This window comes from Eubalaena glacialis, chromosome X (assembly GCF_028564815.1).
Source record: "Eubalaena glacialis isolate mEubGla1 chromosome X, mEubGla1.1.hap2.+ XY, whole genome shotgun sequence".
Classification (NCBI taxonomy): Eukaryota; Metazoa; Chordata; class Mammalia; order Artiodactyla; family Balaenidae; genus Eubalaena; species Eubalaena glacialis.
The window spans coordinates 64376897-64402125 of record NC_083736.1 but is presented as its reverse complement, the minus strand read 5'-3'; the positions used below and the strand labels follow the sequence as shown (position 1 = coordinate 64402125).

General features: G+C 39.1%; 1 protein-coding gene across 1 annotated transcript in view; it reads right to left on the bottom strand.

Annotated features, from left to right (window-relative positions):
- The window catches only part of KIF4A (kinesin family member 4A), a 123657-nt gene that overhangs the window by 37203 nt on the left and 61225 nt on the right, over nt 1-25229 (bottom strand). Inside the window, exons 10-17 of the mRNA XM_061177723.1 lie at nt 17088-17220; nt 15323-15381; nt 15101-15206; nt 10132-10188; nt 8916-9101; nt 2188-2291; nt 1087-1231; nt 240-350 (exon numbers count right to left, since the gene is read on the bottom strand). Coding sequence (XP_061033706.1) covers nt 240-350; nt 1087-1231; nt 2188-2291; nt 8916-9101; nt 10132-10188; nt 15101-15206; nt 15323-15381; nt 17088-17220 — 901 coding nt within the window. The remainder of the gene's footprint in view (nt 1-239; nt 351-1086; nt 1232-2187; nt 2292-8915; nt 9102-10131; nt 10189-15100; nt 15207-15322; nt 15382-17087; nt 17221-25229) is intronic.

Below are 25229 nucleotides of genomic sequence, written 5' to 3'. Positions count from 1 at the left end.
ATTTTCCCCTTTAGACAAGACAGTCTTCAAGAGCAAAACACATATACTACTCATCTTTCTATTTTCCATGGTATCTAGTGGATAGTATCTTGCACGTAGTAGACGTTTAATAAACAGTTGTTAAATTCATGAATGTATCATATATTTAGAGATACCAGCTGTTTGAAGAGAAGCTTTAATGTTAGTCAGCCCAGAAAAGGGTTCATTAGGTAGGACTTTGAGAAATTGTAGTTACTTACCCGTTCTTTTAACTGGATTACTTCTTTGTCTTTTTGTTGCTTCCACTGTCTAAACCTCTCAGCATCCTCTTTCATCTGACGCATTAACTGTACCCGCTGGTTTTTCATCACCTGTAGAAACAAAAACCAGCACGAATAGTAGTCATCTGCACTTATTCTGGGCTGATGTACAGATGGATAGACTAACCATTAAGAAGAGAGAAAAAAATCCAGAGCTGAGCTGAGAAGCCTGCCAACAGGTTTTCTGATTACGTTTGCAATACCACTTGCTATGCTTGCATAGACTATACAAATGAATGCTCTGAAGAAATAACAGAAAAAATGTACCTACAAGCTAAATCCAGCCCTAAATTCACTGCATATAAATGAAATTTCAAGGAAGTATCTACTAAGTCTCAAGGACAAATCTACCTAGCAACCACTGTATGCGAATAGTTTCAGTACAATGACCTGCAACCACCACTTTGTAGATGTCAGAAGTTGAACATTCAATGACTGATAATTTTCTCTAGGTGTCTGTTGTTTTGCAACCACTTTGCAAAATTATTCCACATGATCATGGAAAGTGGTCAGAATGTCACCACTAAATATTAAGGTATCCTTGCCCTTTGGTTTCAGAGAATCTAACATTAAAACTCTGAATGTCAAAGCAGAGTTTTGTTATTCAGATTCTAGATGGCTAGCACAATGTCCTACAAAAGGGACATTTGTAGAGATTCAAACACTTGAAATGATGGGCCCTGCCTGCTACTTTCTCACCTGCAAACACCTCTGTAGTATAATTCTAAATAAAACACCTATGTTTGTAAGTTTCTATAGGGTAAATGCAAGGATGAGAGTTTATTACCCGTATTTCCTGGTTCAGTTTGGAGACGGTATGCTCTGTGGATTCTTTCAGCTTCAGAAGTTTAGACTGCTCATTCAGTTTCTTCTTCAGATCAGCTATTTGACCCTCTAGCTCCTGGAGACGTTTCCGGCGGCGCTCACTCAACCTAAACACAGATGTTGTAGGAATGAGGACTAGCAGCAGCAAAGTCTGACTCCAAAAGACATAATATTAGACTCCCAGGTTCACAACCTTGATATATATAAAATAGGCGACCAGTCACATAGCCATCTTTAAATAATGAATCCCACCCAAACAACCAAAACCATCTCAACACTGGGAGCTAAAGAGTAAAGGAAATTTTTTGCATAAGTAACAATGTAGCTGCCTCAATACACTACTCTCTCACCACTCTGCGTTAAAAGGATGGTTCTTTGAAGGCCTTTCACTTCACTTGAGCGTAAGGAATAATTCCGATGATTGTTACACAAGTCTGAGATAGAAAGTAAACATTCAACATAACTTTTAAGAACATGAACTTTAGATACTATAGAGAGATATAACAGAATCACTGAGTAAAAAGAAGGTAGAATAGCCAATAGAGGCAAAGGTTTAAGGGAGTGTAGGATATTCTGGTAATTTGTCTTGGTTTTATTCTTAACTGGCTAAGGGATGGCTAGATTGATTTTTCATTTGCTAGCCTGAATATTAATTCTATTCACAAACTAATTTACCATCAGCACAGGGACAAAGAAACTGTTGCTGTCTGGTAGGTCTGATAATCTTTCAAAATACAGCTCAAATGCTAACTTCTTATAAATCTTTCCTTGATCATGCCAGCCTGAACTGATATCTCCTGCCTCTGAACTCTTAAAGCCATTACTGCCTAAGAAATTTATTTGGCTGCTAATCATATGCTGTGTTATGGCATTCTTTTACTGTCACCATGAGATGTTATTTAAAATCTCAATTCCTTAGCTTTTCTTTTGTTTTAGGTCTCCTCTCCATAATTAGGTTTAAATCCTGTAGGGGCAGGAAATGGCCCTTTCACTTCTCTGTTTCGTCTATGGCTCTTCATACACAGTTTGGGACTTGAAATAATAGTATTGACTTTTTTCTTACTTGGCTTGGTTGACATCCTTCTTTGTTGTCTGAAGTTCAAGAACCAATTCTTCTTTTTCCTTTTGCAGATTGATGACTTCCAATTCTAGATTTTTTATGTTATCCTAGAAATGTTATAGGTCGAGAGAAAGAAAGCATTACAAGGCAAAGCAAGAAAATCACTTCAACATCTCATGTCTTAAGGAACTAGGCATTCAACTTTACCACTTCGATTGCACACTAAAAGCATTTGTACTTGATTTGATGGAGAATGAAGTTATGTAGTGGGAAAAGTACGAACTTGGAATCCAAAGGCCTGGGTTTAAACCTTGAGTCCAGCACATCCTATCTAAATAACTTAAGGAAAGCCATTTCATCTCTTTTAGCCTTAGTTTCTATGCAAACAAGAGTTAATGTGGCAGGCCTGAGACTGATATCCTAAAAACAGACCTGGCTTGCAAGTTGGACCTCGGCTCATGTCTGGGATCTTGGATTTTAGTAGGATTCCCACCATCTCCTAACTGATAAGAGTCGCTCATTATGCCTAAACTGTGCAAACAGTATGATTTATCCTGAACACATGCTTTCCTTCTGGGAGTCTAGAATTTTTGTATGTGCTAGACAGAGAATGCCTACATGAATTACCGCTGCTAACAATCCTGGACTCCTAGGCTCAGGGGAGCTTCCCTGATAGACAACATTTCACACATGTTGTCAAAACCCGTTGCTGGAGGAATTAAGTACATACTATGTGACTCCATCGGAAGAAGACTCTTGGAAGCTTGCACCTGGTTTCCTTCAGACCTTGCCCCATGTGCTCTTTCCCTTTGCTGATTTTGTTTTGTATACTTCCACTGTAATAAATCTTACACTGAGTCCTGTGAGTCCTCCTGGTGAATCGTTGAAACTGGGGGTGGTCTTGGGGACCCCCGAGAGTTTTCCTATCTATGTAAACAACTAACACCACCTACCTCACAGGGTTGTTGGGAAGACTGAATAAGACAAAAAGTAAAGATATTTTGTAAACTGTAAAGAGCTGCACAAACATTCTTATATTCTGAACTTTCAAACGTATGCATTCAATAGCAACTGCAGTTCTGCATGCACTTAGAAAACAAATTCTAGAAACTGAAGTTTGGCAGTTTTTCCAAGATTGCGAAAACTCAATGAACAGATTCCTTCCTGTTCTCATAACCAAAAAAAGATTAAAGGAAACTGGCTGAATGAGTGGTTGGTAGCCAAGAAGATTATACGAGGGCCTTAGACCAGTACTGAAATGACAAAAAGAAGCAGAGGCAGGTTAGGTGGGGCTGTATCTAAATAGGCAAGAGCTATTTTCCATGAAGTATACTTTTAGCCATTTCAATCTAATCAATGAAGACCAATCTCACTGCTTTATATACCCTGTATATTTAAACTGGCAATAACGTGTGTGTGTGTGTGTGTGTGTGTGTACTTATAGAAGTAACACATGAAAACATTCTTGTAAAAAATCCAGATAATACATATAAAGGGCAAGTCCCCTTGACTGCCCCACCCCTGCCAAAATTCCAGTCCTCTCTCCAGAAGTAACCATTGTCATCAGCTTGGTTCAGATCTTCCAGACATTTTTTTCCTAGACACTTACATACTATGTATATGGACATGTACATATTCTAGACATTTACATAGAAATGTAAATGCCATGTGCGTGTGTGTGTGTGTGTGTGTGTGTGTATTTACTAAATACATTGTGGCAAATGCCTAGAATATATAATAATATATGTAAATAAATAGATTTTTTTTAGTAGTTCTATTTTTTTTTTAACATCTTTATTGGAGTATAATTGCTTTACAATGGTGTGTTAGTTTCTGCTTTATAACAAAGTGAATCAGTTATACATATACGTATGTTCCCATATCTCTTCCCTCTTGCGTCTCCCTCCCTCCCACCCTCCCTATCCCACCCCTCTAGATGGTCACAAAGCACCGAGCTGATCTCCCTGTGCTATGCGGCTGCTTCCCACTAGCTATCTATTTTACATTTGGTAGTGTATATATGTCCATGCCACTCTCTCACTTTGTCACAGCTTACCCTTCCCCCTCCCCATATCCTCAAGTCCATTCTCTAGTAGGTCTGTGTCTTTATTCCCGTCTTACCCCTAGGTTCTTCATGACTTTTTTTTTTTCTTAGATTCCATATATATGTGTTAGCATACAGTATTTGTTTTTCTCTTTCTGACTTACTTCACTCTGTATGACAGACTCTGGGTCCATCCATTTTAAAATAACATATATACACACGTGCATATATGTATGTGTATGTGTGTACTTACTGAAATATGTTAAAGATAAATAGAGTTACATTATATGTAGATAATATTCTGTAACTTGCCTTTTTTTTAAAACTTGGTCTTGGAGATTTATTTATATCAGTGCATACAGATCTATCTCATTCTTTTTGTTGCCATAATGAAACATTCTTGTACATGCCTTCTGTGCACACGTGCAAGGTTTTTCTAGGGTAGAGACAAGTGGAATTACAGGGTCATAGGGGTACACATTTTTAATTTTAATAGATACTGCCAAATTGTCCCCTAAAGTGGTTATTCCAATTTACACTCTCGCTAGCTATGTATGAGAGTACTTATTTCCCTGCACCCTTGTCAACATTTGATATTGCTACACTTCAAAATTTTTACCAATGGGATGGGTAAAAAAATAGTATCTCTTCATTATGTATGCCACATTCAGTTAATAGTCTCACTGTCTCCACAAGGGAAATTATTCAAATATTTGACTCCTGGGCTATTATAATTCATGGTAGTCTTCACTAACAAGAACTTATACCTCCTCAAATTTTTCTATAGCAATTCTTTACAGTGATAGGAAAAATATTGTTTAGAACAAAAAACTACCTTTATTTCTTAGAAAAAGAGAGACATTTACATGTGATTAAAAGGTACTGTTAACATTAAGAATTTATTTCCTTTTAACTTTAAGGTTTGGAAGCTCAAGCATATTTGATTCCAAGGGAAAAAAAGGACAAGTTATCTTACTACAGCTATAGCTATAGATCATTACTAGCACCCCCTCATAGGGTTAGAAGTACACTGGGGGAACATATGTCCCTCCGTTTCTAGGCAAGAGTACAAGAAGAGAGGAATAATTTCTCAGCCTTACCATTAATCCTTCGTTTATCCTGGAAAGGCCAAAATACGTTCAACCTAAAAAAGGCTGCATTTTATGTCCTGCTAGTATGGAGGATTGAGCTATGTATTTAACTTGCTCTCTCCTGAAAGCCCACTAAAATGACCTCCCAAAAGGGTATAAATCAACAAGGATGAAGAGAGCAGTCAAGAGATACCAACAAACTTTTTTGGATGAGGAAAATAGTTGGATAAGTGGTAACTGAATTAGAGTAGAAAAAGCTAAACTATGACTCCTATAGGACAAATGTCAAGAGGTAACAAGCCAATTTGTACCATAACACCACAAAGAGGAGAAGAGGTTTCCTCTCTAGAGAGGCTGAACCTGACAGGCTGGACTCATAGGCAGCAGACACAGCAAAAGGCAGGGATAAAGTAACATACTACTGATAGGGGATTAAATAAAAGTCTGTATATAACTGGAGAGACTTCAACTCCCTTATTTCCTCTGAGCTACCAGAAATAGGGCATATTACTACTCTCCCCACACAACTCCAGGCAGGAGAATGAAAGATTTCTTTATTGGAAACTGACCAGCCCAGAGAAACCTATGCATACAGAACTTCCTATTGACTATTAGTGTCTCACTGTTAAATATGAATGGACAACCAAAGATCACTGGAAATTTGCAGAAAGCTTCTTACATGAAAGACCAAATCAAACACACTAAAGAATGGAATTTGAACGAAACAGAGGCAAGGCAGGAAGAAGAAAACTTCAACAAAATTTAATTTCTATCCTTAGAGATGAGCACTGTATCCATGAAAAAAAAGAAGAGAAGGCTATAAAAAGGAACAATTAGAGGATTTTTAAAAATCTTAGAAATAGGCAAATAAAAAAATTCACCAGAAGGAGTGCAAGGAAATCTCCCAGAGAATGGAATAAAAAGACAAAGAAATAGAAAATAGGAGAGAGGAGATAAGAAAAGCAGAGACTAAATCTAAGAGATCCAATATCTGACTAAGAGGAGTGCAAGAAAAGAAAAAACAGGGACTTCCCTGGTGGCGTAGTGGTTAAGAATCCGCCTGCCAATTCAGGGGACAGGGGTTCGATCCCTGGTCCAGGAAGATCCCACATTCCACGGAGCAACTAAGCCCGTGCACCACAACTACTGAGCCTGCACTCTAGAGCCCGCGAGCCACAACTACTGAGCCCGCGTGCACAACTACTGAAGCCCGCGCGCCTAGAGCCTGTGCTCCACAACAAGAGAAGCCACCACAATGAGAAGCCCGCACACCGCAGTGAAGAGTAGCCCCCGCTTGCCGCAACTAGAGAAAGCCCATGTGCAGCAACGAAGACCCAATGTAGCCCCAAAAATAAATAAAAATAAATAAATTTATTAAAAAAAAGAAAAGAAAAAACAAAGAAAATAGAGAGATGGGCATTATTAAAGAAATAATACAAGAAAACTTCCCACTAAAGAAGAATACAAATTTCTAGATTGAAAGGACCCACCAAGCACCAAGCACAATAAGTGAGAATAGATCCACACCAAGGCACATGATTGTGAAATTAAAGAATACTTGGGGACAAAGAAAAGATCCTGAAAGTTGCCAGAGGGGAGGAAAATACAGGTCAAATAAAAAGAATCAGGAATTATAATGGACTTCTAAACAGCAACATTGGAAATAGAAGACCATGGAGCAAAGCCTTCAAAATTCTGAAGAAAAACGATTTCCACTGTAGAATTCTAAACCCAGCCAAACTAACAAGTGTGAGAAACACCACCATCACCACCACCACCACCACAACAACAAGAAGCTATTTTCAGGCATGCAATGGTTTAAAACATTTTCCTTTCATGTACACTTTCTCAGAAAGCTGTTTGGGTTGTACTCCACCAACACAAAGGAGTAGCCCAAGAATGAGGAAGACATGGAATCGGTTTCAACACAGAGATGAGAAGTGAAGCAGGTTCCCAGGACGACGGTCCCAGGCTGATGGCTGGGCAGTAGGCCTAGAGAAAGCAAACCAGAACAAAAGATTCCAAGAGGGTTGTCTTCAAGAAAGAAATGGATTGATAAATTACCTGGTATGTTTGACTACTGAGAGGAGCTTTATAATTCTGTTAAGAAGTTTGGAGATAAATTATTGACAGGTAAATAGCAGACTAAGTAAATGAAAAAATGAGATTATTATTACTATTGTGATTATTATTATTTTTTTTGGCCATGCTACGTGGCTTGAGGGATCTTAGTTCCCCGACCAGGGATTGGACCCGGGCCCACAGCAGTGAAAGCCCCCAGTTCCAACCACTGGACCGCCAGGGAACTCCCAAAATTAACTTGAGGAAATGCAAAAGGCTGTATAAGAAAGGAAACGGAATCATAGTATACTATGTGGCTCAGTTATAAAACTTACGTAATCATAAAATTTAAACACTAAATATTCATTTAATCAAAAAGTGTGATATAACCATTTTGAAAGATAGAGGTGAGGCAGTGTGCATGGGAGGATGTATAAGAAGAGCTATATTCCCATCTCCCATAGTGGGAAGTCAGTTGAAAATGTCCAAAAATTTTAAAGTAACATAATTATACTACGAACTCTTATCTAGAAATCTGGAGGTAAATGTCAGAAGAAACAGCTTAAAGAACTTAAACTATAAGCCTAGGGAATAGGGGAGAAGGTAGTAGGGCAGGAGATTGCTTTTATTTTTCTGAGCATTGTACTATTTGACCTGTAAAAATGATATACACGCATTTGTGTGACATAAATAAAAAATAAGTTTCAAAAAAGTTAAGACTGTGATAACAAAAAGGAAATAACACCTCTATTGGCAACTCAGTTATTATTTTGGAAGCAACTTCTGCTCTACGGAAAAACAAGTGGTGAAAATTATTTAGGAGAAACACTTTTCTTGTTTTTACTCTGAAAACTTAGGGGAACTGGTGGTAGAAATGTATGAGTAATACAGGGATTTGTCGAGAACAGCATATAGGACTTTGGGGATGGTAGGATATAGCTGAATGGGAAAGCAATCCACCCTTCCCCTTACCAGTTCTGCTAACATCCCTTTGTGGATGGGAAATACCGGGCTACAGGGGAAAACAAGGTCTGGAGCAAGGGTAACCTTGTGGACAATCTAAAAGCCCAAGACTTGTCTTTAAGTAAAGACCTGATTATTAATTAGCAAGGGACACTTAGGACTACCACTAGGAAAAGCAGTTTAGCCATTTGCCAAGTCATGTGACATCCACTACAAGTGTCTTCATAATTCTCACTATAACCCAGACCATCTACTAAGAGATGTACCTTTCTTAGAATCCCAGCATAGTTATTAGAACAAAATTTCTCTACAAGTAGAGACCACATTTATTATAACATTATCTAACTATTTATTAAATACCTGTTGCATAAGTAAGGTATTAGATTAAATGAAAGAAAATTACAGTTTCTTTATACTGAATGTATCCTTTTTTTAACCAGCAGTACAACTCCAGTTGTACTATGCACATTATGTTGCCTTGTCATCATCAAAAACGGTGTGCCTGTTTTCTTCCCATACTACTAAAGAGAGATGGTAGACATGAACATTACGTGCCCTAGTAAATATTGTACCTGGTACTGGAACTCGATAGGCTGTAGTTGGCTGTCATTCTGAGTCATTTTCTTGGCTAGGGCCTCTTTCAGTGCAAGGGCTTTATTCAACTCAACCAGCTCCTTAGACATCTGAGCTTGACGTAGAGCATGCTGAGTGGTGAAAGCATCAGAAGACCTGCTGCTCCCTGGACTGATTTCCACTTGCTGGAAAAGATCAGGATAATGATTTGTGAGAGGAACAAGCAATTGGAGTTCCTTAGGCACTGTTTCATCAAGTCTCAGCGCCACTTCTCCGTTATCAGTACCTCTGTTCTTTTTTTTTTTTTTAAGTACCTCTGTTCTTTTAAAACTGTGGCTTCTCAAACATTTGCTTTAAACATCAGAAGTAAATTGAGCTAACCTATCTCTCTGCTCTCACAAGAACCTTATTTCTTATATCCTTTAACTGATTATTTTAGAGTGAACCAAGTTTCTTGCTCTTTCCTTTATGCGTCTGGCCAACACTTCTTACTTTCACCTTATTAGAGGAGAGAGGGCTCTGGAAATGGCACTTTGGTAATGGTGGAAATGGAGAAGAGGCTTCATTTATTCTCACAGAGCTGACCTCTGGCACCTGATTTATCTCCTATCTTTCTTCTTTCAGAATATAAAAAATACCAACATATATTTGTTTTAGTGAGAAAAAGCTGTCTCAAGCAAACCACTGTCCATCCTTTCATTCTGACTCTGCTCTATAGCCTTCAGCCAATATCTAACACATTTTATCTATTCTTGCAACTTGAATGCTCAAAATATTTTCCTTGGTTCTTTTAGCCCTTAACCACTGCATCCACAGAAACGTATGCTGAGAAAAAATTTTCTTCCATTTCTTCTCTAATGCTTTTTCGACTTTGCCATAATTTCCTAATTTGTTTCCTTCTTCGTCTTAACGTGCTAGACAGTTGATGCAGAATACTAGCATCTAATAAGAAATCAGTAAGCCAGACTGCAAATATGGAAAGTGGCATCCCTGAGAAGCTCTGCTACCCATTAGCAGTTATACTATTAGAGAGAGATACTATCCAAGTTAGGGATTTTATAGTTAACTGAGGTTTACACTCAAGATTTCTGGATTTCCAAGGCATTCTATGGAGGATGGTAGCAATCAGGTAGTCTCTTCCTCAGGTGAGTGATAAATTATAAGAAATGGCACAGTTAAAGCTCCTGGTTCTACACAAAGGGGCCAATTACTTACCGCTTCTGGTTCCACTGCAGTATCAATGGCTGCAGCCATACAAGCAACAGTTTCATCCTGCAATGAGAAATGATGTCTCAGTTTAGGAGCTTACTAGTGGGTTTTATATGGGTTATTTAGTTGTTTTCAAGTGTATATAGAGACCATTTAAGGTGTTGGACCAATTCTGTAGTCACATATACCCCACCAACCAGGTTTCCACTTCCCATCTCTCAAGGGTCTGTCTTCTTTATAAAGGTTGATTGTGCAGTCTTCGTAAAAATAGGGTCATGTGGCCACTGACATATTTATTGCACCTCTCCTGCTCTGCCAGAGTTCACTGGGCTAGAGTGAAACAGCCATTCCAGCAGGTCAAAGTTCAATCCACTTTATAGACTCTACCCTTTCTTTTTCTGTTTTTTACCACTAAGTCTACCTCTATAATGTACAGGTCTAGCCAGTTCTCATGGACATACCATCCTAAGACCAGACATAGCAAATAAAGGCAATGCAGCAGAAAAGTGAATAGGATGAAGGATTATTTTTGATTTTTATCTTATATCCAGTCAAGGTAGCAAGAGCCCACTCTACAAGGAAATAAACGCCACAGGTGAATGCCCCAGAAAAATGTGCTCATGAAGTCAGACACACTTCAGACTCTGTCCCTCATATACATAGGAACCAATCATATGCAGCTACTCCAGGTAGTTGTTAGTTGAAGGGAAAGGGTAAGCACTGATTCCCTCCCAGAGAAGGGCACATTCCTTTTTTGGGCATTAGAACAACAACCACCTAAAAGGGAAACCTAAAACCACTTATTAGGACTAATTTATTTATAGGCTCTCATATGAGCAAGCTCTGTTCTCCCCACTGGAATTTAGGCTTTATTTGGCATTGCAACATAAAAGATTACCACTTCTGTTTAAGTGATTCTGCAAAGCCCTGGGAAGAAAGGATTATTTCCAGGATGTCGCATGATTAAGGTCATAGATGAAAGAGCTATTGGCTCAATAGCAAGGAAAGAATTTAGGGTTAGCACAGGGAGTCTCGGCACCAGCCCAGTGAAACATTACATAGTTGTTGAAACTTGAATCTTAGTACCTTTAAGGCAAGAAGTGAAAGAGGCCCTTAATGGGACTTCCCTGGTGGTCCAGTGGTTAAGACTCCATGCTCCCAGTGCAGGGGGCACGGGTTCAACCTCTGGTCGGGGAACTAAGATCCCGCATGCCACACAGTGTGGCCAAAAAAAAAAAAAAAGAAAAAAAAAAGAAAAGGCCCTTAGTAAATGCTGTTTGTAAAGCATTTCCCTTATTCTGTCCAGAAATTCCTAACCAGTGAGACTCAAAGAGAATTCAAAGGAAGCCCCAGTATTCCTACATCCTTTCTCATCATGATTTACACTACTGGTGATTCTCCAAGGGCAGGACATACTAAATCCTTCTTAAAAAACAGAGCACTTTGGGCTTCCCTGGTGGCGCAGTGGTTGAGAGTCTGCCTGCTAATGCAGGGGACACGGGTTCGAGCCCTGGTCTGGGAAGATCCCACATGCCGCGGAGCAGCTAGGCCCGTGAGCCACAACTACTGAGCCTGCGCGTCTGGAGCCTATGCTCCGCGGCAAGAGAGGCCGCGATAGTGAGAGGCCCACGCACTGCGATGAAGAGTGGCCCCCGCTTGCCGCAACTAGAGAAGGCCCTAGCACGGAAACGAAGACCCAACATATCAATCAATCAATCAATAAATAAATCTTTAAAAAAAAAAACAGAGCACTTCAATATATTATAGATTAATGGTTACCCTTTTCTCCCTCCCAGTAAGTCTCAGTAAAAGGACTAGTTATAGGCCTATCCTAGATTAGTAGGGCCTATGACACTGGCTTTTGGAGACTTTTTCTAGGACCTTCCAGAGGGTCAGGATCCAAGTAGATCCGATTCAACATGCCCTGAAGAAGACATGTTGTTACTGTGGGTTTACCTTTTGGCCCAGTGAAATTTCACAATGCTAAGGTTTAAGCTTTGGTGACACGTTCTACATGAACATGGCAGGATTATGCCTTTATAATCCTAAATGTAAATACATAACAATGGGATTTATTTCAATCTAACAGCCTCTTTCTCCCTCATTCTAAGGCTACTGAGAACCTCTTGTAATAAAAAGACATGATTTGCTGAAGGTGATGGTCAGGGGAACAGGACTACTACGGGAACAGGTACGTTGAGCTACATTAATCAGTAATACCCTCCAAAATGAAGTTTGTGCTTGTAGGCTGTAGGCAATAGCATTACTGGGCATGCAAAAAGCTTTTTATGGAACTGGTCTTGGAGGAAGGGGTAAAAACCAAAAAAAAATTGATTTTGTGGGAACTGAAAGGACTGCATGAATTTCCTCACAGGTAACTGCAACAAGGTTTGCCTGAATTATATTTTAAAGGAAGAAATAGTACAGTTTAGCACTTAAAGCCCTAGGAGAAAGGTCCAGGAACAATGGTTGCCTTCATAACTGAAAAGAGGGTGTTCAACCATCACTTATAATAAAAATAGTTTTAATCCAGAATGAAGGGCACAAGCACTTACATTTAAAACATTCTGCTTTCACCGTAGTGAGTCTCAATAAAAGCCACAGGATACACTGTTGTGTATTTCCAAAAAAAAATATGTAGCTGGGAGGGTCTCCAAACAATAGACACAGAGAACTCTGATTCAAGAGTCCAACAGGAGCCCAGGGTAAAAGGGTTTACTCTACCTGACCATGACGGTGGATGGAAGCCAGGGACTTTATCAGCTTGTGGCAATCTTTAGCACCCTCCTGCTGCGCATGCCAAGTGAATTTTAGTGACAGACACAGCAATTCTCTAGAGTTCCTCTGAGCCAGCCACCACTAGCAACTGCCTCCACAGTCACGCCAGGCACCAGTCATACTGCCAGATCCTCACTGAAGATATGCCTTCTCTTATATTGTTAACTTGGTCCCATTAGTTTCCTTCTTCATCTTTCCCATGTGACTCAAAGAGGTGGTGTGGAATCCTTTAAGATCGGTGTGGTGGCCATGAACAATGGTGCCCTGGATTACTCTTTTCTGATCTTATAAACTTTGGCTCCAGTAGGGTTCTGCAGTCTAGATTATCTGAATTCTGAGGCAGTTCACACAAAGTTTTCATATATAAGATGCTTCACCTCGATTACAGATGGTGAAATTTAACCTTGTGATAGCCATTCTCTAGCACACATTCTATACTTCAGCCACAATGAAGTTCTTACCATGTTCTAAACATTCATACCTCTTTGCTTTTGCATATACCTTTTCCTCTATATAGATCGTCCTTTCCCCTCTGTCTGTGTGGCAAACTCCTATTCATTTTTTAGGACCCAGTTTTTTCTTCCTGAATTTTCTAGGCAGTTAATCACCCCTTCCTTTGGGCTCCCACCACACTTTGCTCATATGGTTAATGTAAGAGGATTAAAACAGACATGAGAGAGGGTTTTTTGACACCTCTTCCACCTGTGAACCTTGACAAACTGACAAACAACAAGGCTTGCAAGAACAACTCTTGAAAATAATTGGACATTTATCAGGATGGGATTGCACCAGTGTTCTTGAGCGAGAAGCATGAAAACTGGAGCATCCTCCAACCAAAAGATTCACAGCAATTAACAACAAAAACTGCCAGCTGAGACAAACCACAAGGAATCACACCCCTCCCTTCTCACCGTATGAAACTCCAATCCTATTTCAACTCGGGGAGTTATTTGGAGTTCAGGTGATCCCTGAGTACATCAGCTGAATAATGCCTTTAACCTCGATTTGAGTCACTTGGATTATTTTCTTTCAATATCAATATAGTACTTAGCAAGGTTACACAGCTAGTGAGTAGCAGAATGGGCTTCAAACCAGGGTTTGTCTGGCTTTGGAGCTCAGATTCTCAATTACTATGGCCTGTTTGTTAGGAAAATGAACTGTCATCTTGGACTACCTGTAATAATTTTGTACAGTGCTACTTATTCTAAAACACTGCTTTCTACTCTTTTGGAAGTTTACTCATTTAATTTCTTGAACTGGCCATCCTAACCATTCCCCCTACAATATTGTATGGTATTTTTTTCACTGACTCTTTAAGAGTAAAATAGAGGTGCGGATGATTTTGTGATACCCTTTTGACAACTCTAGAAAACACTGGGCAAGACCCGGGGTAGAGAATCACTGTTCTGGTAAAATTAAAACCTCTGTTTCAGACCTAGAATTACTACCAGGCACTTACATACACATTACTGCTTCAGAATAATAAACAAGAGGGTATAGATGGAACAAAACAAACCATAACCCCTTTACCAACCATGACCCCGTAACATAATATGATTTCAATTTTTCAAAAAAATATCTATGCTTAAGTACTAGGATAGAGAAGGAACACCAAAAATAAAAAGAGGCTTTTAGGATGGTAGGACTGTAAGAATGTTTCTTCTGGGAAAAACAACAAACAACCACCCTCCCAACAAAACCCACCCACAACTACTATACTAGTTCTATAAATAAAAATGGGAACTTATAGCGGAATGATCATTCAAACTAATTTATTACTGGTTATAAAAGAGAGCTACGGTATTCCCTGGAGGCTCTATGCTATCTGTCAGAACCCAGCTTATTTAAAATTGGGGTATGGTGTAAGGCCTCTCATTAAGTTAGCCTACACTGAAAGGACAGCAAATCAATGACTGCTGCTCTTGTTACCCAGGCAATTTTGCACCACTGTGTTGCTGCTTCCAGTGTTTGATTAGAATACTGAAATATTAACGTGCCATTGCACGTGTAATCTATGAGTGTTTTTGATTTAACTAATTCAATATTCAGATCATATCCAATGATCCATGATCTTTGTCCTCAAACAGCTCACAATCTAGTTGTTTCAGCAAAAGGTGCAGAGTTAGACATGTTTATATGCATCAAGAGAAACAAACGAAAGCAATATGCCTATTTACACTGTCCCTACTTGGCTTACCGATAGCTGGGTAATCACTTGCTGCAGGTTACGAATCATCTCTACATTTTCTTTTAATTCTTGGTCTTCCAAAGTCTCCACTAGCTTTTGAAGATCCACTTTGCAGCTGAAAATTCAAGCAAAGGAACCCAAGGGTTAATCATACTGCAAAGGCCAGTGGGTCTGTGATTATGTACTAAGGTGGTATATAGGTCACTAACAAACATCTGGTAGGAAACTTACGCTGCATGCTTCCTGAGCTCTTCTAGCTTGGCATTCATTTTTTCATTCGCTTGTTCTGTCTGCAACAAAGACCCAGGAGATCATCAGTGGCACTGCCTGACAGCCTCACCTAAGTAGGCCCTCTCTTCTGCTCCTATGGATTAAAACCTAGGTAGAGAGGCTAACTCCTTTGCTGTAATAGAGGATTTAGTGGGCTTTGGTTATTTAGCGAGAAATGTGTTTTTTAACAGTCATGGAAATTAGCCCTTCAGTCAACATGAGCTACTAAAAATAGCATCCAAGCAGCTGGGTCTTATGCTTGCCATGAAGCTCAGACTATAGGGTGGAGCGTGAAGCCTTAATTCCATAGAGAACTTTGCAACTGGGGGAAAAAGCAATACTTCCTGGCATGCTACTCCCTGCTGTTTGCAAAAAACCCACTTGCTTTAAAACTGCCTCCTACACTACACTGTTCCTTAGCCCCACCATAAGGACATTTAAAACATAAAAGGGCCTCACATTGAATATGAGCTGAGGGTTTTTTCAAGTTACACTATCTGATATGGTAGACTAGTTTTAGCAAAAGAAAGCAAGAAAAAGATGAGGCATAAGAATGATGGCAGAGAAGAAGAAATGGCAGAGAGGCAGCTACATTTTGGGAAGGGTTACTGATATTTTCCATTTTATTTCAGTCACAGTATCTGTAACATGCTAGATGCTGCAACAGATTTGGGAAGGACAGTTTATATAGGACAAAACTGTTGTGCTCGTTATGAAGTTCTGACAAGACATCAAACAATAAACCTATTGGGCAGCCATTGTAACAACCTTATAAAGGTCATATGGGTACATCGCTAGAATAATAACAAGTACTGTCTGTTATGTGAGCCACACTCACATGTGAAGCACAGCTTCTAGAGTTACTTCAAAGACATAAAATGTAGCACTGGAGATAGAAAACTGTATATAAAAAATCCCCTAGATCCCATTTTCACCCTTCTGCTAGTAATGGACATTACAATGGACCTAGGATTTGGCCCCCTTTAAAGAAATCTTTAAGCAGCTTACCCTTCCTTGACTGGAGTACACTGATGCGTGAAGGTGTATAAATTACAGATGTTCAATAACATTTTGGTGGAAACTCATTTTCACTTTTTGCAATCGCTGTGCTATCAAAGATTGAGTTGTATTTAGACTAGTAGAACAATGTTAGTGACAGAGCCAGCACACACTGATCCAGGAGGGTACTATCACACACGTAGTAGGACACAGAACTGGTGTAGTCAGTTACATAGTGATCCACTATTTGAAAATTAACCATATGTAAAAGGAGTTAAAATTAATTTTCCAGATGTTTTCTCTCTCCATGACAGCTATTAGGATGGGATATGAAATGTGACATTAGGGGAAGGGAGATAGAAAGGAACTAAAATCTTAGTGAGGAGAGTTACTTGGTATTATGGATGATTAGGCAGAACTTAAGGTGACAGAGGGACCTGGTTCTTTCCTCTCTGATATTTTAGAACAAATCCATTTTAAAATGGGCTTCATGTAGATTCTTTGTGGTAGATATATAGGTGTTCACGGTATAATTCTTTTAATTTTTCTGTATGTTTGATTAAACGTTCTTGGATTTTCCCTGGAGGGGGCTCCAGGGAGGATATGGTAATATTAATTCATTTCTTTCCATGTAACTTGTCTCTCATAATGAGAAGCATGTTAAGTATTTCAGAAACTAAAGTTAGTAAATGTCCAGCCTGGTAGTAGTTTAGTCTTGAAGCCTCACCAAAATGATCCTCTCCAACATCTGGGCTGTCTGACCAGCAGCCTCACTTAGACCACGACTTAATTTTTCATTCTCCTCTACCAGTGACTGATTCTTCTCCATTAGGGATTGTAGATTCTCTGATGGTTCCACACTAAGACAAAGAAAGTAACATATTAGAAAAGTACTTGTGGACTTCCCTGGTAGCACAGTGGTTAAGAATATGCCTGCCAGTGCAGGGGACGCAGGTTCGATCCCTGGTCCGGGAAGATCCCACATGCCGCGGAGCAACTAAGCCAATGCGCCACAGCTACTGAGCCTGCACTCTAGAGCCTGCGAGCCACAACTACTGAGCCCGCGCGCCACAACTACTGAAGCCTGCGTGCCCTAGAGCCCACGTGCCACAACTACTGAGCCCATGCACTGCAACTACTGAAGCCCGTGTGCTTTAGGGCCTGTGTGCCGCAACTACTGAGCCTGTGTGCTGCAACTACTGAAGCCTGCGTGCCTAGAGCCCGTGCTCTGCAACAAGAGAAGCCACCGCAATGAGAAGCCCATGCACAGCAGTGAAGACCCAATGCAGCCAAAAAAAAAAAAAAGTACCCGATTGATAACAGTTATATCAAAGATGGATAAAAATATATATCCCATGGGCCTTTGGGTGGGATTGGTTTAAAATTACCCCCAAAAGTCTAGAAAAAGCGTTCATTCCAATATATACTTCCAGCCAGGTAGTATATTGGATAAATAAAAATGTATGCCTGAACTACTTTAAATTAATGGTTTGGAGGAAGGTAATAATTCAGAGCAAGAAATGGTTGCAACAAGAATGACTAACCTCTAGGTTTAGGATCTTGGTTTAAGATCTTTCTATTTATGCCATCTAGGTAAGAAGTAAAGGCTAACTAATAGCTAAGATACATGTTCTCTCCCTCTTCTCATTCTCAATCCCTCATTAAAGATTAGGGAACTAGAGAAGGAAGAGGTATGGGGGAGGTAGAAGTGACACTGCTAAGGGTCAAAATTTAAGCTAATCAACATAAGTCAATTACCTATTTGCTGTAAAGTTTAGGGAAATAGCATTTAAGGAGTGAAAAAGTTGAAATGATGACCTGTGGCCACTAAGAACACATTTCACAACTCTCCATAAACAAGTGCTCCCTTCTAAATGCTTGCCTGGCTTCAAACTGATGACCCACAGCCTCCTGTTCATTTGTCTATCAATTTTTAATGGCTTAGAGTGGGTGGTGGCAACAATAGTATTCATTTCAAATAGGAGTGGGAGGGACAGAAATAGCTTCAAAGAACGTTTGGCATTTATGCAGATTACTTGCTATCAGTTCCAGACTACTGAAACAGATCAATAAGAAGCAGTTTTGATTTGCTTTTTTTGTAATCCACTGGGATTAATTGCTCAAAAGACTAGAAAATAGGACTGGCAGAAAAAGATCAGAAGAAACATGAAGATTTGATCTGAAGGAAACGGAAGGGGAAAATGAATAGTTGTCAAGGATATAATAAAGTGAAAAAAAGGACAGGGAACAGCTGTTCTCAATCTCAAGAAAGGATAGAAAAGGATTTCAGGAATAGATGCCCTCTCACCCAGTTTAAGATTTCCATGAAGTCTTATAGAAGATCTTAGCATGTTCTTTATCAAAAAGTTAAGAGCAAGGCCACACCATAGGTTCTCATTACACTCTTGAGAATTTACTAGAACTCTTATGAAGGAATGTTCAATTAAAATGTGGATTATAAAAATAAACTATGGGTAAATTTAGTGTTAGTTTAGATTGCTCTGATTTCTTTATTGTTATTAAACTGAAAACTTCCATGCATCATTCATGCAAGTTGACAAGCTCCAAAGTAATGATACTTTTAACTCAATAGTTTTTTCCTCTAAAAATTTCCAAGGTTTCTCTAAACGGGGGAAAATACAATGTAAACCAATGTTTCCTCTTTCAGGTGTTATTTAATTGCCAATGCTAGTAGGATTTGTCAGTTGAGCATGTGAAAATTGACAAACACGTGCAGAAAATCTATACAAAAGCTTCAATGACACACATTCACAAAGAAAAGAATATAACCTAAGGAAAAAAGCAAAAAAAAATCATGTATATAAACTGTACATTTTGTAAAAAGCCTTAAGAAATGTCTCTAAAGATATAAATATACATTTTTGAGAAAAGTAGCATCTTTATTTCTCTGTAAAACATTGAACAACTGAGTTACATTGTTTCATTCATCAACTGTTTCTTAGAATCTGTTACTTTTGTAGCTAAAACTATATCCTATAGGATATTCTAGGTAGTTGGAAGTCTGGAATGGTTTTCATTAGTCTTGTCTTACATGAAACAGGTCTGTGCTAAATTGAAAGGAAAGATGGGTCAATTGCTTCTAAACTGGGTATACCAGAACAGGTCTTTAGGAGACCCTTTAAGAGATCCAAGCTTTCCTCAGTTCCTTTATCCAACATTTTAAAAATATTACCTGGAAACCAAGATTAAATGACCCAAAGAGGGAGAGTTACAAAGAGAAGGGCAGTCATTTCTGGGTGATAAAACTATGGCAAATTTTAAGATTTATTCTTTATACTTTTCTAAATGTTCTACAAGAAGCAAGGTATCACTTTTATAATCAGAAAAAATGATTGAGTTATTGAAAATAAGGATATTAAAAGAAAATAGGTCCACACCAAACACAAGTATAAACTCCGAATGGAAAAATGAAATGTAAAAAATAAAACCAACGTAAGTACTAGAAGAAAACATGGGTGATTGCCTCTTTAATCTTGGCATAGAGAAAGCTTCCTAACTATGAAGCAAAATCCAGAAACATGAGGAGAATGTAAACAGTGTAGTGACTTTGGAAAACAGTTTGGCGGTTTCTTTAAAAGTTAAACATAGGACCCAGAAATTCCACTTCTAGGTATCTACCCAATAAAAAACATATGTCCATACAAAAACTTGCAAGTGAGTATTCATGGAAGCATAATTCATAATAGTCCCAAAGTTGAAACAACCCAAAAGTCCATCAACTGGTAAATGGATAGACAAAATGTGGCATATCCAGACAATGGAATACTATTTAGCAATGAAAAGGAATGAAGTACTGATAATCTCAGAAACATTATAGATGAAAGAAGCCAGACAAAAAGTCCACATACTGCAAGATTCCACATATATGAAATGTCCACAATAGGCAAATCTTGTAGAAAAAGACAGCAGATTAGTGATTGCCTGGGGCTGGGAGTGGGAACAGGAGTGAGTGCAAATGGGCACAAGGGATCTTTCTGGGGTAACGGAAATGTTCCAAAATTGGATTGTGGTGATAGTTGTACAACTCTGTAAGTTTACTAAAAACCATCGAATTGTACATTTAAAATTAGTTAATTTAATGGTATGTAAATTATATCTCAATAAATCTAGAGGCTAAAAAAACTGGAGGCAATAAAAAAATGATGGATAAACTTTTTACTACATAAAAAGTAATTTTTTAGGGCTTCCCTGGTGGCGCAGTGGTTGAGAATCTGCCTGCCAATGCAGGGGACACGGGTTCGAGCCCCGGTCTGGGAAGATCCCACATGCCACGGAGCAACTGGGCTCGTGAGCCACAACTACTGAGCCTGCGCGTCTGGAGCCTGTGCTCCGCAGCAAGAGAGGCTGCGATAGTGAGAGGCCCACACACCACGATGAAGAATGGCTCCCGCTCGCCGCAACTAGAGAAAGCCCTTGCACAGAAACAAAGACCCAACACAGCTAAAAATAAATAAATAAATAAATAAATTTATTTAAAAAAAAAAAAAGTAATTTTTTGGCCCGCCTGAGCTGAGGTGTTGGCGGCAGCCAATCCACACTAGGAACTCCAGTCAGAAAAGCCAGGTGAGAGGCCTCTGCACATGGTCCCTGTGAGCAAGTGAATCCCAACTAAGCACAAAGGGGAAAAAAAAAGTCATCTCAGAGCTGTGACTATTTTCGCCACTGTTTTTCCCTGTGGAACACTGCCTTTGGGGCAAAACAAGGAAGCAGCAGGTGATTCTAATGTGCAGTGCAGAAGGAGAGCCACTGCAGGCCAGCTTCCCCAATTCTAAAGGCACTCCAGCCATGTGGCTGACAGGGTCTGAGTGCTCCGGCCAGGTGTCAGGCCTGAGCCTCTGAGGTGGGACAGCTGAGTTCAGGACACTGGACCACCAGAGACCTCGTAATATCAATTGGCACGAGCTCTCCCAGAGATCTCCGTCTCAATGCTAAGACCCAGCTCCACTCAACAACCAGCAAGCTCCAGTGCTGGACACTCCATTCCAAACAACTAGCAAGACAGGAACACAACCCTACCCATTAGCAGAGAGGTTGCCTAAAATCATACTAAGTTCACAGACACTCCAAAACACACCACAAGATGCAGTCCTGCCCACCAGAAAGACAAGATCCAGCCTCATCCACCAGAACACAGGCACCAGTCCCTTCCACCAGGAAGCCTACACAACTCACTGAACCAACCTTAACCACTGGGGGCAGACACCAAAAACAACGGGAACTACGAACCGGCAGCCTGCAAAAAGGAGACCCCAAACACAGTAAGTTAAGCAAAATGAGAAGACAGAGAAACACGCAGCAGATGAAGGAGCAAGGTAAAAACCCACCAGACCAAACAAATGAAGAGGAAAAAGACAGTCTACCTGAAAAAGAACTCAGAGTAATGATAGTAAAGATGACCCAAAATCATGGAAACAGAATGGAGAAAATACAAGAAACGTTTAACAAGGACGCAGAAGAACTAAAGAGCAAACAAACGATGAACAACACAAAAAATGAAATTAAAAATTCTCTAGGGACTTCCCTGATGGCGCAGTGGTTAAGAATCCGCCTGGCAAGGCAGGGGACACAGGTTCGAGCCCTGGTCTGGGAAGATCCCACATGCTGCGGAGCAACTAAGCCCGTGCGCCACAACTACTGAGCATGAGCTCTAGAGCCCACAAGCCACAACTACTGAGCCCACGTGCCACAACTACTGAAGCCCGCGCGCCTAGAGCCTGTGTTCCGCAACAAGAGAAGCCACCACAATGAGAAGCCTGTGCACCGCAACAAGGAGTAGACCCTGCTCGCCACAACTAGAGAAAGCCCGTGTGCAGCAATGAAGACCCAAGGCAGCCAAAAATAAATAAATAAATTTTTATTTAAAAAAATCTCTAGAAGGAATCAATAGCAGAATAACTGAGGTAGAAGAACAGATAAGTGACCTGGAAGATAAAATAGTGGAAATAACTACCACAGAGCAGAATAAAGAAAAAAGAACGAAAAGAATTGAGGACAGTCTTAGAAACCGCTGGGACAACATTAAACATACCAACATTCAAATTATAGGGGTCCCAGAAGAAGAAGAGAAAAAGAAAGGGATTGAGAAAATATTTGAATAGATTATAGTTGAAAACTTCCCTAATATGGGAAAGGAAATAGGCAATCAAGTCCAGGAAGCGTAGAGAGTCCCACACAGGAAAAATCCAACGAGAAACATGCCAAGGCACATATTAATCAAACTATCAAATATTAAATACAAAGAAAAAATATTAAAAGCAGCAAGGGAAAAGAAACAAATAACATACAAGGGAATCCCCATAAGGTTAACAGCTGATCTTTCAGCAGAAACTCTGCAAGCCAGAAGGGAGTGGCAGGACATATTTAAAGTGATGAAAGGGAAAAACCTACAACCAAGATTACTCTACCCAGCAAGGATCTCATCCAAATTTGACAGAGAAATTAAAACCTTTACAGACAAGCAAAAGCTAAGAGAATTCAGCACCACCAAACCAGCTTTACAACAAATCCTAAAGGAACATCTCTAGGCAGGAATCACAAGAGAAGGAAAAGACCTACAGCAACAAACACAAAACAATTAAGAATATGGAAATAGGAAAATACATATCGATAATTACCTTAAATGTAAATGGATTAAATGCTCCAACCAAAAGACATAGAATGGCTGAATGCATAAAAAACAAGACCCGTATATATGCTGTCTACAAGAGACCCCTTCAGACCTAGGGACACATACAGACTGAAAGTGAGGGGATGGAAAAAGATATTCCATGCAAATGGAAATCAAAAGAAAGCTGGAGTAGCAATCCTCATATCAGACAAAATAGACTTTAAAATAAGACTATTATAAGAGACAAAGAAGGACGCTACATAATGATCAAGGGATCAATCCAAGAAGAAGATATAACAAGTGTAAATATTTATGCACACAACATAGGAGCACCTCAATAAATAAGGCAAATGCTAACAGCCATAAAAGGGGAAATTGACAGTAACACCATCATAGTAGGGGACTTTAACACCCCACTTTCACCAATGGACAGATCAACCAAAATGAAAATTAATAAGGAAACACAAGCTTTAAATGACATAATAAACCAGATAGATTTAATTGATATTTATAGGACATTCCATCTGAAAACAGCAGACTACACTTTCTTCTCAAGTGCACATGGAACATTTTCCAGGTTAAAGCACATCTTGGGTCACAAATCAAGCCTCGGTAAATTTAAGAAAACTGAAATCATATCAAGCATCTTTTCTGACCACAATGCTATGAGATAAGAAATAAATTACCGAGAAAAAAATGTAAAAAACACAAACACATGGAGGCTAAACAATACGTTACTACATAACCAAGAGATCACTGAAGAAATCAAAGAGGAAATCAAAAAATACCTAGAGACAAATGACAATGAAAACACGACAATCCAAAACCTATGGGATGCAGCAAAAGCAGTTCTAAGAGGGAAGTTTATAGCAATACAATCCTACTTCAAGAAACAAGAAAAATCTCAAATAATCAATCTAACGTTACACCTAAAGGAACTAGAGAAACAGAAAACAAAACCCAAAGTTAGTAGAAGGAAAGAAATCATAAAGATCAGATCAGAAATAAATGAAATATAAACAAAGAAAACAATAGCAAAGATCAATAAAACTAAAAGCTGACTCTTTGAGAAGATAAACAAAATTGATAAACCTTTAGCCAGACTCATCAAGAAAAAGAGGGAGAGGACTCAAATCAATAAAATTAGAAATGAAAAAGGAGAAGTTACAATGGACACCACAGAAATACAAAGCATCATAAGAGACTACTACAAGCAACTCTATGCCAATAAAATGGACAACCTGGAAGAAATGGACAAATTCTTAGAAAGGTATAACCTTCTGAGACTGAACCAGGAAGAAACAGAAAATATGAACAGACCAATCACAAGTAATGAAATTGAAACTGTGATTAAAAATCTTCCAACAAACAAAAGTCTAGGACCAGATGGCTTCACAGGTGAATTCTATCAAACATTTAGAGAAGCGCTAACAGCTACCCTTCTCAAACTCTTTGAAAAAACTGCAGAGGAAGGAACACTCCCAAACTCATTCTATGAGGCCACCAACAGCCTGATACCAAAACCAGACAAAGATACTACAAAAAAAGAAAAGTACAGACCAATATCACTGATGAAGATAGATGCAAAAATCCTCAACAAAATACTAGCAAACAGAATCCAACAACACAATAAAAGGATCATATACCATGATCAAGTGGGATTTATCCCAGGGATGCAAGGATTCTTCAATATACCAAATCAATCAATGTGATACACCATATTAACAAATTGAAGAATAAAAACCATTTGATCATCTCAATAGATGCAGAAAAAGCTTTGACAAAATTCAACACCCATTTATCATAAAAACTCTCCAGAGAGTGGGCCTAGAGGGAACTTACCTCAACATAATAAAGGCCATATATGACAAACCCGCAGCAAACATCATTCTCAATGCTGAAAAACTGAAAGCATTTCCTCTAAGATCAGGAACAAGACAAGGATGTCCACTCTCGCCACTATTATTCAACATAGTATTGGAAGTCCTAGCCATGGCAATCAGAGAAGAAAAAGAAAAAAAAGGAATACAAATTGGAAAAGAAGAAATAAAACTGTCAGTGTTTGCAGATGACATGATACTATACATAGAGTACCCTAAAGATGCCACCAGAAAACTACTAGAGCTAATCAATGAATTTGGTAAAGTTGCAGGATATAAAATTAATGCACAGAAATCCCTTGCATTCCTATACACTAACAACGAAAGATCAGAAAGAGAAATTAAGGAAACAACCCCATTC